This window comes from Antedon bifida, chromosome 1, assembly GCF_963402885.1.
Source record: "Antedon bifida chromosome 1, ecAntBifi1.1, whole genome shotgun sequence".
NCBI classification, from domain to species: domain Eukaryota; kingdom Metazoa; phylum Echinodermata; class Crinoidea; order Comatulida; family Antedonidae; genus Antedon; species Antedon bifida.
The window spans coordinates 11,304,042-11,324,555 of NC_136226.1; the positions used below are offsets into that span (position 1 = coordinate 11,304,042).

The following is a 20,514-nucleotide window of genomic DNA, read 5'->3' on the forward strand; positions in this document are numbered from 1 at the left end:
TGAAGCTGAACTAATAGTATTTTTATACATTGTAATACCTTATACAGCACAGTAAAATACAATACTAGGCTTACTGTAGTTAAATCTTTGGAAGGTCATAGGTAAGATTACATAATCTTAGTTGCAGTAACTATCCGTGTTATGTGAATACCATTTGTATTTGATCATTTGTTAGGTTTGTCATTAAAGTTGGCTTTATAGCAGATTACATCCAAAATGCTTTCAAGATTATATTAGTACCACTGTTGTCATTTTAACTGTCACAATAGTGACAGTATTTAAAAGGTAGAATAATTAGCCCACAGACAAAAAACAAGTCCACAAGCACACATTCTAATTTATTTAAACTTTATTTTATACCAACAAAGTATAGTCCACTCCTTTTGCACACTTACAGTATAGTAGTATGTAAATTATAAATATTTTCTTTAATTTAGGCATATCTTAGTATGTATAAGATATTATCTTTATTTTATGTTACTATGCTGGTAAAGAATATTATTTTTCCTTTAAACAATACAATTCTGTCATGTTCTAATCAATTTCATTTATTGAGTTATAATGGATAAATTAAAAACACATTAAAATAATTCTAATATATTTCGTTACACAACATTTATTTTGTTTTGAATTTTGATTAAAACAATGTAAAATTTATTTGGAACTTATAGAAATATTTCAGATGGCCAGAATTCATCATCCATGTATGATACATTATTTTCTTCTTCTTCTTCCTTTTCTTGATTTTTAACTTGCTCTTCCCAATGGTTTTCAAGAAGTTTATATACGTCCAGTGCTGCCCTAGCATCTGTAACTGAACAGTGCTCTCCCCCCTGAATGTCCCGGCCTAGCAAGCACCTGGCTAGACACCGTAACGAAGGTGTACATGAACTTTGACCCATGTTTGTGAACTCCTTCAGTAGTCCATACTCGGCTGTATCCCTTATACGATGTTGAGAGTGTCGTAATTTAAGTACGGCAAAGTCGTGATGAAGACTGTGTCCAACAATAATGCTTCCATTAAGAACGTCCTTCACTTCCGTCTGAACTTGATTGAAGCAAGGCGCCCCCGCAAGATCTTTCTCACGAATGCCGCTCCATTTAGTCCTATAATCCGTAACAGGATTTGACGGTTTAACATACTTGTCATATATAACATCACCTTTATAGTTAACAATACTGCATCTAGCTAGTGTGCTGACACACCCTTTAATACCTGTGCCAACCATCTCACAGTCCAATGCTACTATGTCATCTTGGTGCTCATTTAACAGATAATTGTTTGCATCATAGCTTTTAATGTGCCTCTTCATAAACTCTGTAAAGACTGGATATTTGTTTAAGTCATTCTTATTTGTGCAGATTTGATGATTTGCATTGTTTTTCTTTACTTTTTTTTGTTTTTCTTTCCATTTTAGTAATCGTTGAATTCTTCTAGGAAGTAATTTTGAACTATTCGTCTTTGATTTTTTAGCTAAATGTTCATAGTGAGCTCGGTTTGACCTTTTAATAGAGGCCTTAGTATTCTGGAGTTCATTCATTTTGGAACAATGTTCTGATGAAAATCATGATCTGAAAAAATAAAAAAGTTAAATTGTTAGTTTATATTAAATAGAATAATCACCAATTTACTCCAATAATTAAAATTGTATATTATCAATTATTGCTGTTTTCTATTTTAATGATAATTAATATTTGATAAATTATAAAAATACAAGATAAATTCATAACAATAAATTTGTGAAGAGCAGAATAGAGATAGTCTTTTCTGAACAAATAATAATTAAAAAAAACCAACTCATAAAAATATTTCATTGTTAATATATTGAAATTACTTAGCTATAAAAGGAAAACGACAACAATGAAAAATAACAATCGGGCTTTGCAGCAGGTCAATAGGAAACGTGTATACAGTGATGGAAAAATACAGAATATCCAATTATAATGATTCATAAACTGCAGAGAAGGCAAGCAATACTGTGTCTTTTAATAGTTTACTATAGGTTATACTTTATATGCTGGTAGTACTGTATAATTAATTTAAGTTAATAGAACTAGGAGGATAATTTCAAAATTCTAATCATATAATTTACCAAGACAATAATTTTCATTAATTATTAACAAGTTAAAGTGTAGTATCATAATAAATACAGGTACTGTACTTTAATCATAGAGAAAATATCTATATATATATTTCCTCCATGGTACAATATATACATAGTTAGCTGCATCATGTTTGTAATTTAAACTTGTGATGGAACTTTAGGCATTATTTATAACAATTATTATTTAGTGCAGAAGAAATGAAAACATTTCTAATTTGCTGATGTGAAAATAGCTATTAAATAGACAGTGTATAACCTCAAAAATATGCCCATTTAAAACACTCTTGAGTGGGCTTCGTTTTGGGATGGACTGATTTCAAGATTAAATATTGCAATGCAAAGCTGGGGCTTCTTTTCAAGAGTTTACAGTATACATCTTTTTACTAAAAACAAATATTTGATTTCACTGAATTTAGGCAATAAGGAATGTTAGTTTATTAAAATCTCATTTTAATTTAATATATATAAATATAACTTTTTGTTTTGTTTTTACGCTGTTATTTATTTGTTTTTCTCATTTGTTCATTTGGTTGTGCAACTATAACTAATACTGTATATCAATATATCAATTACTGTATATCAAATATATCAAAAATATCTCAATTTGTATCTGCATGGTTCACATTGCTTTTTTCTTATATTATATCTGTAAGTTTATGTAATGTAATTAGCAATTTTATAATGCATTATTTAAAAAAAATTTTTATTATTAATTAGGCCTATAATTATAAGGCGCTAATGCAGTTTCGTACCCACCCCTTAAAATTACTCAAAATTGTTTCAATACTTCATCTAACCTACTCACGAGTTGTCTACAACATTCTGTAAACATAAAATTGTAAAATATCGATATTTTTTTATTTATAAATATTTTTAATCAATTAATAATTGAGCACCCTTCAGAAATCCATCGCCAGCTTAGCTTCGCGAAAATCATCGCTAGGCCTGCCGATAAAAGTACGGAGGCCTCACAGGACATCAAGAATTTTGGCGATCTATAGAGGACGCTGTTATGGTCATAATATATGGCTATAACAAATATTTTTTACATGTTCCTCGTGAAACGAATTTTAAGTTTTTTCATAAAGAAATATTTTGTGTTTAATTATGTTGTTAATTTTTAGAAATTCTTTTTATTTTGAGTGTTGTGTGTTATTGTCTTGTCAAATTATATTTTTGTGAGATCAGCTTTGGCTGGATGGACCACCTTTGTAAAATATTGTTGAAATAAATAAATCAATAGTTGCTTCATTATTTAATGATATATTTTTATTTTATTTTAATAAACACAACAGGAAAGAAGATAAAAAAGAAGAAATGAAAGATATGAAATGATGTATTCAGTGTCAGCAGAAGTAAAATAAATTCTAGTAATTGATGGAAAACATTTTTATTATAATTATCATTGTATTACTGTACATTACATTTCAATAAATTATATCTTTCTGTTTTTGTTTCATTTCTTATTTACATGTATTTGAAGAGGTCTTTCATAGGTGAATAAAAAATGTTCTTCTACAGGGAAACCATTAGCGTTTCTAGTATAGTGATAACATTACTAAAACAATTAATTTGTCATAAGCTTGTTTATTGTGTTATAACAATAACAATGTAGCTCAGGACTGAACGAAGTACTGTAATTCTTTTTATTTCATTTTATTCATTTATTTGACCTATAAACCATACTGTAAAATAAAACAGAGGAAAATTGGTCAGTAGTACTTATATCTTCGAGAGTCAGCAGTCCCATATATTTATCTTCTTTCCTGTGTGAAATTCTACTATTAAAATGAAATTACAAATTAAAAACATAACATATGATGATACCCACAATGATGAATACAACAATTGTATATTATTTCTTTATTAAAAATACGAAACTCATGTCAGAAATAATGCAAATTATTATTTAGTGCGTGCTTTAAACATTAGTAACTACACCCTCTATAGAACGCAACTGTTTACTCTATCAAGAGTTAATGTCCTGTGAGGCCTCCGTACTTTTATCGGCAGGCCTAGCAATGACTTTCGCGAAGCTAAGCTGGCGATGTATTGCTGAAGGGTGCTCAGTATTAATTGATTAAAAATAGTTATAAATAAAAAAAATATCGACTTTTTACAATTTTATGATTGCAGGATGTTGTGTAGACAACTCGTAACTTAGTAAAGTAGGTTGGATGAAGATTTTGAGTAATTTTAAGGGGTGGGTACGAAACTGCATTATTTAGCGCCAATTATAATTATTAATACGGAAAAAAGCATAATACACAAAAAAAATATGCCTAAATTAAACCTATAGTAATACTAGGGGCCTAGTAGTCCGGCATACTCTAGGTAGGCAGTGTTGTTGTTTAGGCTAATGGCCCGCTCACGCGATCCGCCGCCGACCAAGTCGAGATTAGGCTACGCCTAGCTAGGCTAGGCCTAAATGGGTCCGCCGGAGGATCAAGAAGAGAGAGAGAAGGTGAGGTCATATAGGCCTAGCTTAATATTTCTAATATATAATGCATACCTACATCTATTTACTACACGTCCGTCACATTTTATTTACTGAATTATACGTATTTTCGTAAAAACAGATGACACGTGTTGTAAGTAATAATTGCACAACCCAGCTGTGACACATTGAGGGCGTGTTGGAAGGTCGTTTGGGTTGAGGGCGTCATCAACAAAGATACAAGGTATAGGCTACAGTACAGTCAGTACTGTGTATGTTTATATTTATATTTTTAGATGTTTTTTGTTAAAAATGATAATAATCTTTTAATGTGTTAGTTTAATGTATTATATATATTTCATATTATTTGCACTTTCAAAGCTTATGGCATTAAGTATACATAAATATGAGGCACAGACAAAACATTCTCTCAGTCAGACTGTACTCGGAGAACTGAGATGAGGAACTGACTGCAAATCTTTTTAAACAACCTGGCCTTTGCTTTGGTAGCTTTATTTTATAACTCCATGCCCTAATAAAGAATATTAGGGCATGGAGTTATAGTAAGGATTCCACCCGGTCAGTTGCAAAAGGTTAGCTTTGGTAAAAAGACCAGCGAAAACGGTTGCTCACTGACATGACTGCAGTTCTACATTACTGACCGGTAACGAAATTTGTGTTTTTTAATGTTAAGAACAATATCCACACATTTCTCTAAAATCTTTTATTATTATACAAAGACAAAAGGAATGACGACATGTGAGGTCTATTAGTTACTAGCTATGACTACAAGAGTGGTAACATCAGGCTGTCGTTTGAAAGCAGTACTTGTTGATTTGAGCGGTACTATTCATGTTGAAGATTATGCAATACCTGGTGCAATACAAGCTATTCAACGGTAGATATTTTGATCTTATTGCTAATACCTTCTGTATATTTACTTTTTAAAAGTTATTACATGGTTGTTTAAATCATTCAGTTTGTTTTTGTATAATGTTATGAATTGTGTCATTATATAGATTCAGATTTGATTTCAATCATATGCCTACACTCATGGCAGAAATACAAAACAAAAATTTGAAAAAAAAAACATTTAAAATTTTAAAACATTATTACACATTACTGTACATCGATATGGAACATAAATATAAAGTAAAACAACGACTAATTGAAATTCATTGTTTGTTGAAAAAAGGGGTTTGTGTTGTTTTCATGAAGTTAATCAGGTTTTTTCAAGCACAAGAGAAGAATAAAAGAAGAAAATCTGTTCAAAATTCCTTATGTTAAAATTCATCAAATAGCATAGCATAGTGATAGTGTATTTGTGTACAGTAGCCACAGTAGTTATTTAGCTTGAAGTCACGTTGGCAATCGATACCACATGCTAAAAATACATTTGGTTAGTAAATTCCTTTGTCATAAATGTGTGGAATTGATTATAGGAAATTCTACTAAAACCACTGTTCTAGGAAGTATATTACTGTAAACTATGAGACTTGTAAAAACCATACATGAAATATATCATCATTATCGTTTCCTCTTAATATGATTGTATTCAGTTTATTAAAATATTAAAATATTATAAGATCATGGAACAATTGTGGTGATCAACCTAAAATAACAGAATTGTAGCTTGAATTTTTTAGTAATTTTTCAAATCAGTAAAAAACATGGACAACATAAAAATTAGATATCAGGATTTCTCCTTGTTGCAAATTTTGCCCTTCCAAAGACTGGCAACGGCCATAATCTATACAACTACGGTTTCAGCCAGTGGCTGCTTGTGTCATTTTTTAAAATAAAGACATACCGAGTATTAATTATTGTATTAAATTTATATGTATACTAAAAAGAGATCGTTAACTTAACCTTCTACTTGAATTAGATATAATAAATCGTAAACTCTATTTATTTTACAATCGATAAGACTACTAATAAATCTCAGTAATTATAATTTATTACATCATATAAACAATATTTTACAACCTATTTGCTAATATTAATAAAAACCTTTCTTTATAACTTAATATACTAGAAAATGATGACGTATTTATGAATTGCGGAGTGGTTTGAAAACCTGACTATCATACATAATGACCTGGTTTTAATTCCTTATTTAAGACCATCAGTCCACTCAGTGTAAATAAATATCTGTTTAAAAAATAGTAGAATATAAGGCAGTGTGGAACCGGGAACTGGTCACCCTACCACATAATGCCAAGGCTTAGTGTAATAAGCTCCTAACATCTCATTCCCTACGTTCAGAATGAACATAGGGGAAAAGAACTATACATAGGCCTATATTTTTAAATTAAGATCAGTGAAAGAAAGAAACAAATTCAATCACCAATCAAAAATTTTTGTTTAATTTAAAATTTAAGAGAGTCACATTTTTAGTTATATAATTCGTTTGCACAAGAACAGCACATTTACATTCAGTGGGCAAGAAAATGAGACAAATAATAATGATTGCACTATCTATAGCAGAGTAGTTCTGTACTGTAGCAGTTAACTATAAACAAGTTTGGTTTTCATACCATTAAAACAGTAATTATGTTTTTCATTTATTCTAGACTGAAAGATTCATCTCTTGATGTGAAATTTGTAACAAACACAACAAAAGAGAGCAAGAATCGTCTTTATGAGAGAATTCATCGTCTGGGGTTTAACATACAAAAGAATGAGATTTTTACTTCATTGACTGCTGCAAGAAATTTGGTTGATGAGCAGAAGTTAAGGCCTATGTTACTTCTGGAAGATGAAGCATTGGAAGACTTTGAAGGTATAATTTATAATATGTCTCAGGTCTCATGAGTGTCAAGGAGTGGAGTAGAAACAATCATGAGGTACAACCCTAGTCCTAGGTCAGGAATGAACCCTGGTCCTAGGTCAGGAATGAACCCTGGACTAGTACAGGAATGAACCCTGGTCCTAGGTCAGGAATGAACCCTGGTCCTTGGTCAGGAATGAACCCTAGTCCTAGGTCAGGAATGAACACTGATCTTAGGTCAGGAATGAACCCTGGACTAGTACAGGAATGAACCCTGGTCCTAGGTCAGGAATGAACCCTAGTCCTAGGTCAGGAATGAACCCTGGTCCTAGGTCAGGAATGAACCCTGGTCCTAGGTCAGGAATGAACACTGGTCCTGGGTCAGGAATGAACCCTGGACTAGTACAGGAATGAACCTCTGTCAACACTATTAAACTAGTTTGACAAAAAATGTGTAATGTGCCCAAATATGGTAGTGATAAGATGTCATCATATCCATATCACACTTTTTTGTTGTCAAACTAGTTTGATTAAGTCTGAATTGTTTTCTGAGTTAACATTATTCAAACTAACTCGGATTGATTGTATAATTAGTATTTTATGCTTTAATGATGATATTCCAAAACAATGTATCTAGGCACAATAGGAAATTGATTCTGTTATTGCATTAGTCACAGTAAGATTCTTTTATTAATAGAGTACTAAGCAACAGTTTTTAACTCTCAAATTTGTGATAAGATGTGGGAGTGTTGGCAAAAGCTCAGCCTCTGGTCATTTTTGACAGCAAATTAAAAATTTAAATACACAATAAACCTGTGTATTAATATTTTTGTGAGTTAGTGGAGAAGGGGAACTCTCAATTTAAATGATATTAAAATAAGTTAAGCGTATAACTATAATATATTTTACAATTTGCACTGAAAATGATAAACATATTTAATCTATCTGTGTACAGTTTTTTTTGTATTTTGTAAGATTGCACTTAATTTCCATGTATGTTGTATTTTATCTTATCTTTTTTGGGTTTTTTTTCAGGAATTTCACAAGAAAACTTAAATTCAGTTGTAGTTGGCTTAGCCCCTGGATGTTTCAATTATGAGAACCTTAATGTTGCTTTTAGGTAAACAATATGATTTTATTTTCATTTACAACTAAAACGAATTTGTGTTGTTTGTGGTTTTAAAATAAATAAATATTAAATTATTATTTTATTATTTTTTCTTTAATTTGAGGTTATTAATGCAAGGTCATCCATTGATTGCTGTACATAAAGCTCGATATTATAAGAGACAAGATGGGCTAGCCCTAGGGCCAGGAGGGTTCGTTAGTGGTCTAGAGTTTGCTACTTGTACCACCGCAACGATTGTTGGCAAGCCTCAAGAAGATTTCTTTCTCCGTGCTCTTAAGACAGTCAATTGTAAGCCTAGCGAGGCAGTAATGATTGGAGATGTAAGTGTAACTGTAACTAATGTTCTTCTCCCATATCAGCTATTTAATTTCAGATGACAAACAAATTTTAAGGCATGTTTAAACATCTTAGGTAAATCAGGGAAGATGTAATTTAACTCTTCCCTGGGTAAATTAACATTACTTAACATTCTTCACCTGAGTGTATTTAATTAGTTGTATGACATGCGGTTGACTATTAGTTCTATTGCACAGTACTATTTAATTATTCTATTACACGGCAGCTTTTTGTAAACATTTTTAGAATTGCAATAGTAGAAGGTCTACTCCACGTCAGTCTTTAAAGCCATGAAAATATTCTCCCCATTCAACTCATAAACATTCATTACTCCATATACTATTCAATCTATATATCATTCTTATGTGCCTTGTGGGCTATGGAACAAATGGAACCTGTTTCTACCTCCTCTAAAGATAATGTGGGCTAGTTATTAGCCCATTAATCTTTTTGGTAATTTCTGATTATCATAATTCCTCTTTCAATGCTGACTGGAATCTTTATTATGTCTTAAAAGGATCTAAATGATGATGTTGAAGGAGCAAATAAGATTGGAATGAAAAGCATTCTCGTAAAAACTGGTAAGTTTCTACTTATGAATGAATTATTCAACAGCGCGCTGTCTTCTTTAATTTATAGAGCCTAGCTTGGATATATTTGACATGACACTTTGATATAGGCTAAAACCACAATATATATAATTTGTATCACTTCACACTTCTTATTCTTCGGTATTAATAATAGCAATGTAGTTTAACCGTGAAGGAATTTGCTCCGTGGTTTTACCAAATAACATAATATCATTATGCATTGTTTTTACATCAATATGCATTAGTTTCTTGTTTTATGAGAAAAACAGCTCAAAATATTCTGAAAGTTATTAAATTCAGATACTAAGACTTTCATTAGACATGAGGTAGACATTAAATGCAATCATGTTTTCTCATTAAAATTGTCTAAAAATACTTCTATTATGAATATTATGTACTATCTTCATGGAAATCTTGTTATGCAAGAATATTTTTTTGTTCTTGCCGATTTTTAAGATTAAACAGATTTTCATGTGACGAGACATTTAAATAATCATCATGGCTTAAAAAAAAATATGTACCACTGATTTTATATTTATATGCAAACAATTGACTTTCCTTATCTCAATATTTTAAAATTATATGCAAACAAAATATATATCAAAATATAGACCAGAAAAAAACTAATATATATTATACAGTCAACTCTCTTAAATACCTGACACCTTTGGTCTGATATTCAGAATGTTTTATAATTGTAAAAATGAATTTGGGAGCATTTTGGACATCAAGAAAAGTCTGGTTTTGGGAGATATTACGGTTTTCAGATAGTCTGGTATTGGGAGAGTTGACTATAATATTTTTTTAAATCTAATTTTGGTGAAGTACATTTCAAAAAGCTTGTAATTTGAATTTAAACTATTTATTTGTTTTTAGGTAAGTATAGAGAAGGTGACGATAAGAAAGTTGACCCTTTTCACAGTGCTGTATGTAGTGATATCAAATCAGCAGTAGATTTGCTATTAAATGAATGGATGCATTAGATAATTGAGGTAAATGAAAAACATTGACAAAACATTCAACGTAATTACCATGATTTTCCAGACCTCCTTACTAAACCAAAGGGAGCTATTTAAATCTCATTTATTTTTTATTTAACTACGTCCTCGGCAAATCAAAAGGCCTTGTAATTTCTTTTCAATGAGCTCCAAAGGGCTTCAATAAAATGTTTTTCCTTTTATTTTACAACAACTACAATGTTTCCGTTATGTCACCTCGATAACATTTGATCACTGCCCAATTTTGAAATAGCAGAGTACTGTAGCAAATATTTGCTTATTTTAAAAAGAACGTCAGACTGTTTATAGAATTCTATAAAAACAGGAAAAGATTAGATCAAATGCTAAATGGAAGCCTAGTGATTAAACTGGCTAAAATTAAGAAAATGCAACAAAAAGTATTAAAACTCCTTCTATAATGATTAAATTATGCCATGTTTCCGAACAAAGTCAATCTAAGCATGTAATGTGATTATAAATATTAAACACAGAGACTTTTCTTTTAATAATCATGATGGAACAAAGATATTGTTAGAATTCAGTAGACCGTATTGCTTTTAATAAAACCCTTATATTTCACAACTTTTGAAGTGGGTTGCTATTTTTCCGGTTCGATGATAATTGGATTCTATTTGTAAACCTGTAAAAGCTTAAGATGTATTGTCCCCCTGAAAAAATAATTATTGAACAACTTTTTGTTGAATATGCCATTTTAATGTCACATAATAGTTAACCAAAAATTAGATTTAAAAAAAAATTATTTACCTGAAAAAAACTGTAATTTAAAGCAAAACATTTTTATAGTGATAGCAATTTATAGTGAAAACATATTTTTGTCTGTATTTTTTTTCCTACAGAAGCAATTAACTTTGTTAAATCTACAAAATAATTTAATTAATCTTCATATTTCATGTTTTTGGGGGGACAATACATCTTTAATTCTACATACCAACTTAATAATAATATTTTTTTTATTTATTGTGGATGAGCAAATCTAATTATTAATATTAAATAATTAGCTTTTCTTTGTTATAAAGTTTTTTAGAAATCAATGCAAGATTGAAGTTTTCCTTAACTTTTGACATAAATCATTTTGAAAAGTTAAATGCAGTAGAACCTCTGTTAAGGAGATGCCTCAGAACCTAAGGCTGTGAGCATTTAGTTTATGTTCAGATCCATGAAGTTATGCTTCCGTATTGCAAGCATTGTCATATTATAATTAGGGTTGTATCAGCAAAGAGTTCAGACTTGCTTGACTAACGCTCATTTCGTTAGAAACTGAAATGTCACCGATTTGGGCGAACATCTGGTAAGCAAGAGTAAATTTGATTGTTTGGAGGTAAAAATTGTTGATGTGTGACCATGTGTCGTAAGCGTCGTTCACTAATTTTGTACCTTGTGATGTAACGAACAAAAGTGATGTAATCTGGTTCAGACCTGGAATTGTATGCCATGTACGATACGGAAGCATAACCCTGTATGTCTGGACAGACCCTTAATAGGTGTATCCAATTAATAGAGGTGTCACCTGAATCAGAGTTTACCATAGTGTTAAAACATTTCCTCTCATCATTTCACAATGAAAAGCTTCACTCAATAGTGGAGTTGTCCACTGAATTGGGGTTTCCCAATATAAAGGTTCTACTGTATATGAAACAAGATCATTACAAATTTATAACTACCTCACAAACAAAACGTTACATAAACTATTTTTATTTCTAAAACATGAATATCACAGTGTTACTGATAATATCATATTTGATGTCATTGTCATCGTTTGAAACTAAAACAGGCGCTTGAATTTACACAAATTGGAACACATCGCTATGGTAATAATTTATTTTTAATAATTCTGAAGGAAATTTAATGAAAGTGGTGACTTTGACAAGAACAGAAGGACAGACACACACCACTTATTAGATTATTACCTTTGAATTTCCTGTTTAAGATTTTGGCAATTATTGCTTTTGACTTACTCAAATTCATGCCACCTTAAAGTAAAAAATTAATTTATTTAACACAACCGGATTTACAGTCAAGTTTGTTCTGTTTTTTCTTATGACTTTTTTTTGTGTCATTATTATGAATTCTAATGATTTCCTGAAGCAAGTTCTGGAATTTTAACCGGTGCCAATTTTCTCTCAATTTTATTTTCCATCTTTTCCTCTTAGTTGCCATTATACACTCTGCAATTTAATTTGTTCTATTTGTATTTTAACAGTAATAGACAAAAATTGAATTCGTCATGTTAAAGATTTATGAGTGATTTTGTCTGTATTTAAATAGCATAAAAATAGAATATTTGTTATACAATATGCCTACAACATTTCAACATTATCCCTTTATCATCAGAGGAAATGATGATAAAGTAAAACACATTTCTCTAGGCTAAATGTTTAACTTATACTCTCAAATTACATATACAAGGAAATCGTAAATAACATTGATGGAACCTGCTCAACATGTATCATCAACATGTCGAAATTGGTATTGAGAACAGCTTTAGGGGTAATCTTAATGTACTATTAAGGGGTGGATATCAAATAACACAGTTTCTAATATACGTTGTATGTCATAATTGAAGTTTCCTATACTTAAATTTCAATTTTTTTTGTATCAATACATGCTAATATCCAAAAGTGCTGAAATTGGAAGCTAGTTTATGTTCTTTAATACATTCCATTTATGTACACCATCTTGTCTCATCCCTTGCATATCGATTACAAAATTGTCTTCAGATGATAAACTTGACAATGATCTTGTTTATTTGCTATATTCTTCATCACTTGAATCTCTGTTAATAAAACAATATTCATTCAATTCAAAAATTAAATAATGATTTTAAAATGGTAATACAATACCACTGAATTCAGTAAGATGGAAAATAACAAAAGAATAACATTAACAGAGAATAAATAAATATATTCCCAAGCAACATGGTATTGAAAGTGAACTGTCTGACTGAAACTAGATCGAGAGTGAGATAGTATAAGCTACATCTATTTATATAATAGATGATAATAATATATAAAATAATAAATACTGGTAGGCCTAGTATAATTATAGCTAATCTGAAACCAATCCCGGTGTAAAAGTTGATAATAAAAGATTATGTGATTGGAAAAATTTCATTTAGCTTCGATTTTGTATAGATGACAAATTTCGTTTTTGTAAAAGCTACAAATTAACGGAGTACTTACTCCGTTAATTTGTAGCTTTTACAAAAACGAAATTTGTCATCTATAATAAAAGATTGATACTACTACAATCTAGGAAATTGTACAAAAGTTATAGTACCTTTCCTCGCTCAGTTCGTCAAATCCAACTATATCGATTGGTCTGTAACACAGCAAACACATGTTGTTCAGATCCGCCATACACTCTAAACAATAACAACCTGCAAGCGAAAGATAACAAATTGGGATAATTGATTTATTCTATTTATTTAATAGAATTTTTTTCAGTTTGCTGAAAATAAACCTCTACAATATTAAAAGCCACACTCTGTTTAGGTAGGTTGATTTCAACATTTATATCTTGTAAAAAAATACATATCATTGCAAATGTTTCCCTTTCCACGAAAAAAAAACACAACATAAAAACTAGAATAGTGCCTGCTGTCTATCATACTTGTTAGCCTACCTATAAATGCATCGACACGCATATATATTTATATATGTATATATTTCATACACAACCGTCAATTACTAAACTTCAATTTGCCCCTTTTATGTGTGACAAATTATTTCTGTCACATTTTATTATACATTGATTTGTGACGCACCATACATCTGTATGGTTCCAAACTCGTAGTGTACGTTGACACTGATTTTAGCACAAGTCAAGTAGCCTAGATTGTGCACACACAGAAACATGCACATTTTCATTTTAATAGTAAATTATCGGGATTTAATGGTAATGTCGGACGAAAAAATCCATAATAATTTACGCTCGCAATTTCTGTGAACGACAAAATAACATGACGATTACACCACACGGGAAATAGAGCAAGAGAGTTTCTAAATGAATAAATGCGATACTTTTTTAGGTACACTTTATATACATCCTAAAAAAATCTGTAAAATATATAACGTAACTTACTTTTGCAATTTAGGTTGTCGCAGTGTCTAAAGTTTTTCTTATCTTTCCTTTTCCCTGGTTTCGCACAACCCACGCAGTATTTCTTGGACTTCAGCCCCATAAGCTTAAATATTTTTCTCCAGAATTTCGATCTATAAAATTAAAATAAGTATCAAATGCTTAGATAAAATATAATGACTATTGATCGAAAATATTAATAATCTTAAGATATGTAGTAAGGTAAAGCTCTGTCTACACTATCAAACTAGTTTGACAAAAAAAGTGTGATGTGCCCAAATACGGTAGTGGTATGCCCAACTATGGTAGTGATATGACATCATCATGTCCATATATGGGCACATCACGTCACATAAAGTTTGATAGTGTAGACAGAGCTTAAAGTTACGTTTGCGGTACACCATGTGTTTACAAAAGGAATAAATTATGGTTGAGAATGTTTCGGCTTTATGCTTCAACTTTAGATTCTCCCTACCTTGCCGCTATTCTATCCACAATGCTAATTTTCTCTATATCTGCTGTCGGGTCAAACTTGGCTTTCATCTGTTTTCGTAAATACTTTAGAAAACCTCCGCGTTTTTTCAAGATGCTGTTATAAAGCCATACGACCCGTTGTCGTTCTCTTTGAGGGTAGTACCATGACGTCACCACTCTTCGAAGACGTAACCCATAGGCTTCAGTCACAACCATGATTAGAGTACATGCAAAAACTACAACTGTTAAAAAAATATAATTTAGATATAACATGACTATGCTTACTAAACCAACAACCAACACCACAACCCCCCTCTTCCCTGGACCACCGAAATTCCTTTTCGGATTTTGTGTGAATGCAGATTAGTATTAATTTCAGTTTCTCCGGTCAGTTATTGTTGATTTGATTTGTATTTATTCTACTTTATTGCAAATGGGTAACTCTAAAAGCTGACTCGAAGATGCCCTCTACATTTTGATTATACCCTTTTTAGTGTAACAGGGGCTCATGGATTTTTTTTTTCAATTTATAGCCTATTCTGTTAAAAATAGATATCAAAAAGTTATAGTTCATAATTTTCATTTCATCTGTCAAAAAGTGAGCACTCGCCCAAGCGCACACGTACCTATCGTTTCATAAGAGCCATAATTCGGTGGTACCGGCTCTGGAAGACATTTTGTCACGTCCAGTGTTACATTTTCTTCGTTAAGTGCTTCAAAGGAATCTATTAGACGTCGGTAAATGTTTGCTATTAAACCATCTCCATCCACGCGTACTTTAAACGGTGCCGGTGCTTTAAAAAGAAAAAAAAAATGCGTAAAAGAAAAAAAAATGCGTAAAAAAAAGCTACTCTTTTATTAAAATCGAAGTGGAGATGAGTGTTCAGAGAACAATTTTATAATAGTCTGTCTGTTCTGTTCAGAAAAACATAGTTCATCCAGAAAAGATTGAATTTCACTCTTATTGGTTTATTTTCCAAGTAAATGCTGAGAACACATTTGTTTTGGTTTATCAAGAGTGAATTTCACTATTCCTTTGTTTATTTTCCAAATGACAATGCTGAGAACACATTTGTTTAGTTTATCAAGAGTGAATTTCACTATTCCTTTGTTTATTTTCCAAGTGACAATGCTGAGAACACATTTGTTTAGTTTATCAAGAGTGAATTTCACTATTCCTTTGTTTATTTTCCAAGTGGAAGTTCTGAGAACACATTTGTTTAGTTTATCAAGAGTGAATTTCACTTGTTTATTTTCCAAGTGGAAGTGCTGAGAACACATTTGTTTAGTTTATCAAGAGTGAATTTCACTTGTTTATTTTCCAAGTGGAAGTGCTGAGAACACATTTGTTTAGTTTATCAAGAGTGAATTTCACTTGTTTATTTTCCAAGTGGAAGTGCTGAGAACACATTTCTTTTAGTTTATCAAGAGTGAATTTCACTCTTCCTTGGTTTATTTTCCCAAGTGGAAGTTAGTGTTTGAGAACACATTTGTTTTAGTTTATCCAGAGAGGAGTGAATTTCGCTCTTCATTTCCAAGTGGAAATTAGTGTTGAGAACACATTGTTTTAGCTTATCCAGAAAAGAGTGAATTTCCCTCTTCCTTGATCTATCTTTCAAGTGTTTCTCATTTGTTAGTTTAAACACGAGTAATTCACTCTTCTGCCGTTTATCTTACCGTCCAGTTGTATTTTGATGCTGGCATGTTTTCGTATGACTGTGAGAAACCAAAAAATAAAAGAATCTGTGCCAATTATCATTCCAGTGTAAAGTGCGTGGGTACACCATATGACCAGACCTATCGACAGTTTTCTTTTTTCCGGTTTAGCCATTCGAAACGAAGCTGAAAAACAAATGATTTTTTAATGTTTTCTTCTAAATCTCACTTATTATCAACTATGTTATTCATTCTACCCAATTTGTACAAAGTAATACAAATGTTGCTTACTTGGCTGAACGTAATTAAAACTCTCCTTCCACTTAAGTGGAAATATTGTCTCCTTGAAAAGTGCTTTCCGACGCTCTTCGATCTTGAAAAAGTCCGGTGTGATATACCAATTGTCGAATTTGTCCTTTGTCAAATATTTCTTCCGATACATAGCAGCCCTGCAAAAATTAAAACATTCATTTATTGAAGTAATAATCATCACCACCATGATGATAAGTAACTGGTGCTGACCGGGGTTCAATTAGACCGATCCCTGGTTAGCGACGAAGGCGTAGGCCTATCCCCTTACTTCGGTTTGGGATGTTTTTTGGCATGGTTGGAATCCCTTTTATCGTATTAGTTTTTGTACAGCGCTTAGAGGTTTGACAACATTAGCCGCTATATAAATCCAGGATGTTATTATTATTATTATTAACTCAAGGAGTTAGTTGGTCAGATGTTTGCTCTTCTCTGACGTAATTGTATCACGTAGTTAATACACTGACATACTCATGCATACGAAAACCAGGCTGGTGATTTGGAGTCTAAGGGCCCGTTCGGACAATTTACGTATTAACATCTGATCAATTAAATCATCACCATTTTAGTTGATGTCTCATTTTGTGATATTGGTGATTGTTGTTATGAGTTTAATAAATGATCAACTTACTTTACAAAGAGCCATATGAAAGTAAGCGTGAGTATCTGGTTAATGATGCGGAGTACAAATCGAAACTGTTTAGTACGACTTTTGATTTCATCAACCATTCCACCTGTAATGTTCCCCACTGAACGGGATAATGTGTTGTCCATTGTAAAACTGTGCTTTAATTTGATTTTAACATAAAATTCGTCTTTTATCTCATTAACCATGCCTGTAGTCTCTAAAAGAATAAAGTTTATACTGTTTTTTTTTATTATTTATTAAGTGTCTATGATTTTTGTAATAAAAGCATGCAGTAATTTTCACAGGATTCAACTACAAGATACACACCCAATATCAAATCACTTACTTGTTGATGCGTAGCTCATTACTTTACCGGGAATATAACACAGTAGTTTACCAACTGTAATTTAAACGAAATAAATCGTGGTTAACAAATTATAGTTTTAATCGGTTATTCTTTTTTTGTCAAAATCTGTTAAGCAATGATAGGCCTATTTATATTTAGTTTTAGAAGTTGGTTATTGTGTCGGGTGAAAAAAAATCTTTCGAGCATCCCCCATACCTCTACCAAAAAGCTATGTCTACACTATGTGACTTTATGTGACAAAAAATGTTATGTGCCCATATATGGACATGATGATGTCATATCACTACCGTATTTGGGCATATCACTACCATATTTGGTCACATCACATTGGTCAAATTATAGTTCGATAGTGTAGACAGAGCTTAAGGTTGGGGCACAACTCATCCAATTACAGAGCTTGGTCCATTTAATTAAAACTCCATACCTCTAAGTAAGTTGCATATGGGCTTAGCAATATTCACTATTTTACACATGAATTTCAGAAAAAACTTCTTTTCGCATTTTTTCTTTCCTTTGTATATTGCATTTAAGCACGCCCTCTCAGGTTTTCCGAACTTGTCGTTACATCGTGTAACTATATCCTTTAACCATTTATGAACATCGTTCATTATACCGCCTGTAAAAAAAGTGTATTATTGTTCTTTAAAAAAAATTTGTCGGCTTTCAAATGAGGATTAAAGTAAACGTAACACGGAAGGTATTTCCATTCTTCGTTTATGAAAACAATTGCAACCATCATATTTAGGCCTACAAGTGTATACAGTTACAATAATAAAGAAGAATAGAAACACTATATTAATCAACATGTTACCTATAGAAGAAAGTGCTTTATTCAAAGCACGAAAGGATTCCGCAATTTTGTCTGTAACTTTCTTCACATCGTCTACCGTTTGCTTCAAACGATCGAAAATGACTAAAAATAAATTTAGATAAAGTTATATGTTTATGCGGTTTGTGTCTGTAATTATATTAAGTCAAAAATTCAATAATATACTGATCAGTATTGATTCATTGGCTCACATCAAAGTTGGGCAAAACCTACTTAACTATCGAAACAATGAATACGCTAGTTAATGGGATTTCATTTATTTTTTAAAATTTAATATTGTATGTGAACTTATTTGAAGTTTTGAAACGGGAAAAGACCGAGAAGCCAAACCTGCAAGTGGAGCTGTTGCCATTTCAAACAGTTCCCGCGTTTGGTTGGCGGCTAACTGACCACTGCAAAGTTGACTCTGACTCGCAATATCCATATTCTCCGTTAGGTTTGCCATGGGACCAGCCATGACCAATAGGAATCCATATGCCATAAGTATGGAACGCCCTTTGCCTGAAAACAACAATATTTTGTAATTATAAAATGATTGAGTAGCTCCGAAATATTCAAATAAAAAAGGAATGTGACACCACTGGCTTTGGGTAATGTCGTTTATTTGATGTTTTTTTTAATTCAAACTTACTCGAAAAAAGTTGAGGAACTGTTAACAAAACGATGCACCGCACATCTTTTGAGAACGCCATCCCGAAACTCATAACACCTCCCATCACAGTCGTAACAGCAAGGGCAAAGTACGGTTCATAATCTTTTCCAAATACAAATATGTAATAGAAAATATAAACCATAAAGCATCCCGTTATGAAGCCTATGACGTTACTAATAGCTTCATGTTCGTACGTGCCAGGTACGCACATACGTGTGACCCACCAGTCCGATTCAGTGCGAACTGTACATGTGCAGTACTGCTTTATCTCGTTGATGCAAGGCGCAAATATTCTTTTGATTACGTTGACGAAGTACATACACGGAGCGCACATACTCCCGCAGCAGTCTGATACCATTTCATTTTTCTTGAAAAGAAAAAAAAGAATAACGTACATTAGGCCTAGGCCTACGTAAAACAATACACGTTCTCGTCATCTGTTAAAATTAGCTTATTAGTATGGTGTCTGACTAAAGGCCTAGGTACTTGTTTAATAAAAACTTACCATATTATCCACCCTTCCTTGTATTCCTTTCGGTTTTTTCTTCTTTCGGAACATAAACTGTTCCTGTGGGATTCCGCTTTTGTCTTTTCGACCAAAGAAATCCCCTATCTCGTCTTCCACTGCCTCCTGTATACGGTCTTCAACTTCATCGCGAATCTTTTCTTTAACTTTCTTCTTTACTTTATTCTTTACCTTTTCTTTTGCCTTCTTCTTAGCTTTGTCTTTTACCTTTGATTTCACCTTTTCCTTTGCTTTTGTCTTCACTTTTTCTTTCGCTTTCTTCTTAGCTTTGTCTTTCACCTTCTGTTGAACCTTAGCTTTTACTTTCTTCTTTGCTTTTTGTTTCATTTTCTTCTGCATTTGTTGCTTCATCTTTTTCTTGACTTGCTTTTTAACCTGTTTCTTTGCTTGCTTTTTAGCTTGTTGTTTGACAACCTGTTTCCCCGCTTGTTTCGCGACAACTTGCATTGTGATAGGTTTTTAACGTCTATTTTACTAATCTATAAAATATGTGGCATAAGGCCCTGGCTAAAATAATTGAGTATAAAAAAGGATTGTAACATGTGCTTTTAAAATTACCGCTTTAACAACTATGAAAGGTCAAGCGTTCTATTCTTATTGGTTAATTGTT

The 20,514-nt window shown here is 31.8% G+C and overlaps 3 protein-coding genes across 5 annotated transcripts; 1 reads left to right on the plus strand and 2 right to left on the minus strand.

The window, feature by feature from the left end:
- Positions 1-55: 55 nt before the first annotated feature.
- Positions 56-4,724, minus strand: LOC144841750 (apoptosis-enhancing nuclease-like). Of its 2 annotated transcripts, none has more exons than XM_078698080.1 (2): positions 4,622-4,724; positions 56-1,572 (listed from the first exon to the last, which is right to left on the minus strand). In XM_078698080.1, the coding sequence occupies exon 2, from the start codon at positions 1,539-1,541 to the stop codon at positions 666-668; it is 876 nt and encodes a 291-aa protein (XP_078554206.1). In that variant the 5' UTR covers positions 1,542-1,572; positions 4,622-4,724; the 3' UTR covers positions 56-665. The 2 variants fall into 2 exon arrangements, with proteins under 2 accessions (XP_078554206.1, XP_078554207.1); XM_078698081.1 differs by having other exon boundaries at positions 4,618-4,716.
- Positions 4,694-11,046, plus strand: LOC144841776 (haloacid dehalogenase-like hydrolase domain-containing protein 2). Of its 2 annotated transcripts, none has more exons than XM_078698084.1 (7): positions 4,694-4,786; positions 5,283-5,440; positions 7,116-7,324; positions 8,348-8,432; positions 8,545-8,761; positions 9,295-9,358; positions 10,244-11,046. In XM_078698084.1, the coding sequence occupies exons 2-7, from the start codon at positions 5,325-5,327 to the stop codon at positions 10,348-10,350; spliced, it is 798 nt and encodes a 265-aa protein (XP_078554210.1). In that variant the 5' UTR covers positions 4,694-4,786; positions 5,283-5,324; the 3' UTR covers positions 10,351-11,046. The 2 variants fall into 2 exon arrangements, with proteins under 2 accessions (XP_078554210.1, XP_078554208.1); XM_078698082.1 differs by having other exon boundaries at positions 4,764-4,793; positions 5,279-5,440.
- Positions 11,047-13,060: 2,014 nt separating this feature from the next.
- LOC144834781 (DC-STAMP domain-containing protein 2-like) lies at positions 13,061-20,465 on the minus strand. Its single transcript, XM_078689721.1, has 14 exons — positions 19,884-20,465; positions 19,358-19,745; positions 19,057-19,227; positions 18,709-18,819; positions 18,322-18,513; positions 17,877-17,930; positions 17,534-17,747; positions 16,885-17,042; positions 16,615-16,779; positions 15,564-15,731; positions 14,939-15,179; positions 14,467-14,597; positions 13,663-13,762; positions 13,061-13,159 (listed from the first exon to the last, which is right to left on the minus strand). Exons 1-14 carry the CDS (start codon positions 20,349-20,351, stop codon positions 13,129-13,131), a joined length of 2,592 nt encoding a protein of 863 aa, XP_078545847.1. The 5' UTR covers positions 20,352-20,465; the 3' UTR covers positions 13,061-13,128.
- Positions 20,466-20,514: the final 49 nt, after the last annotated feature.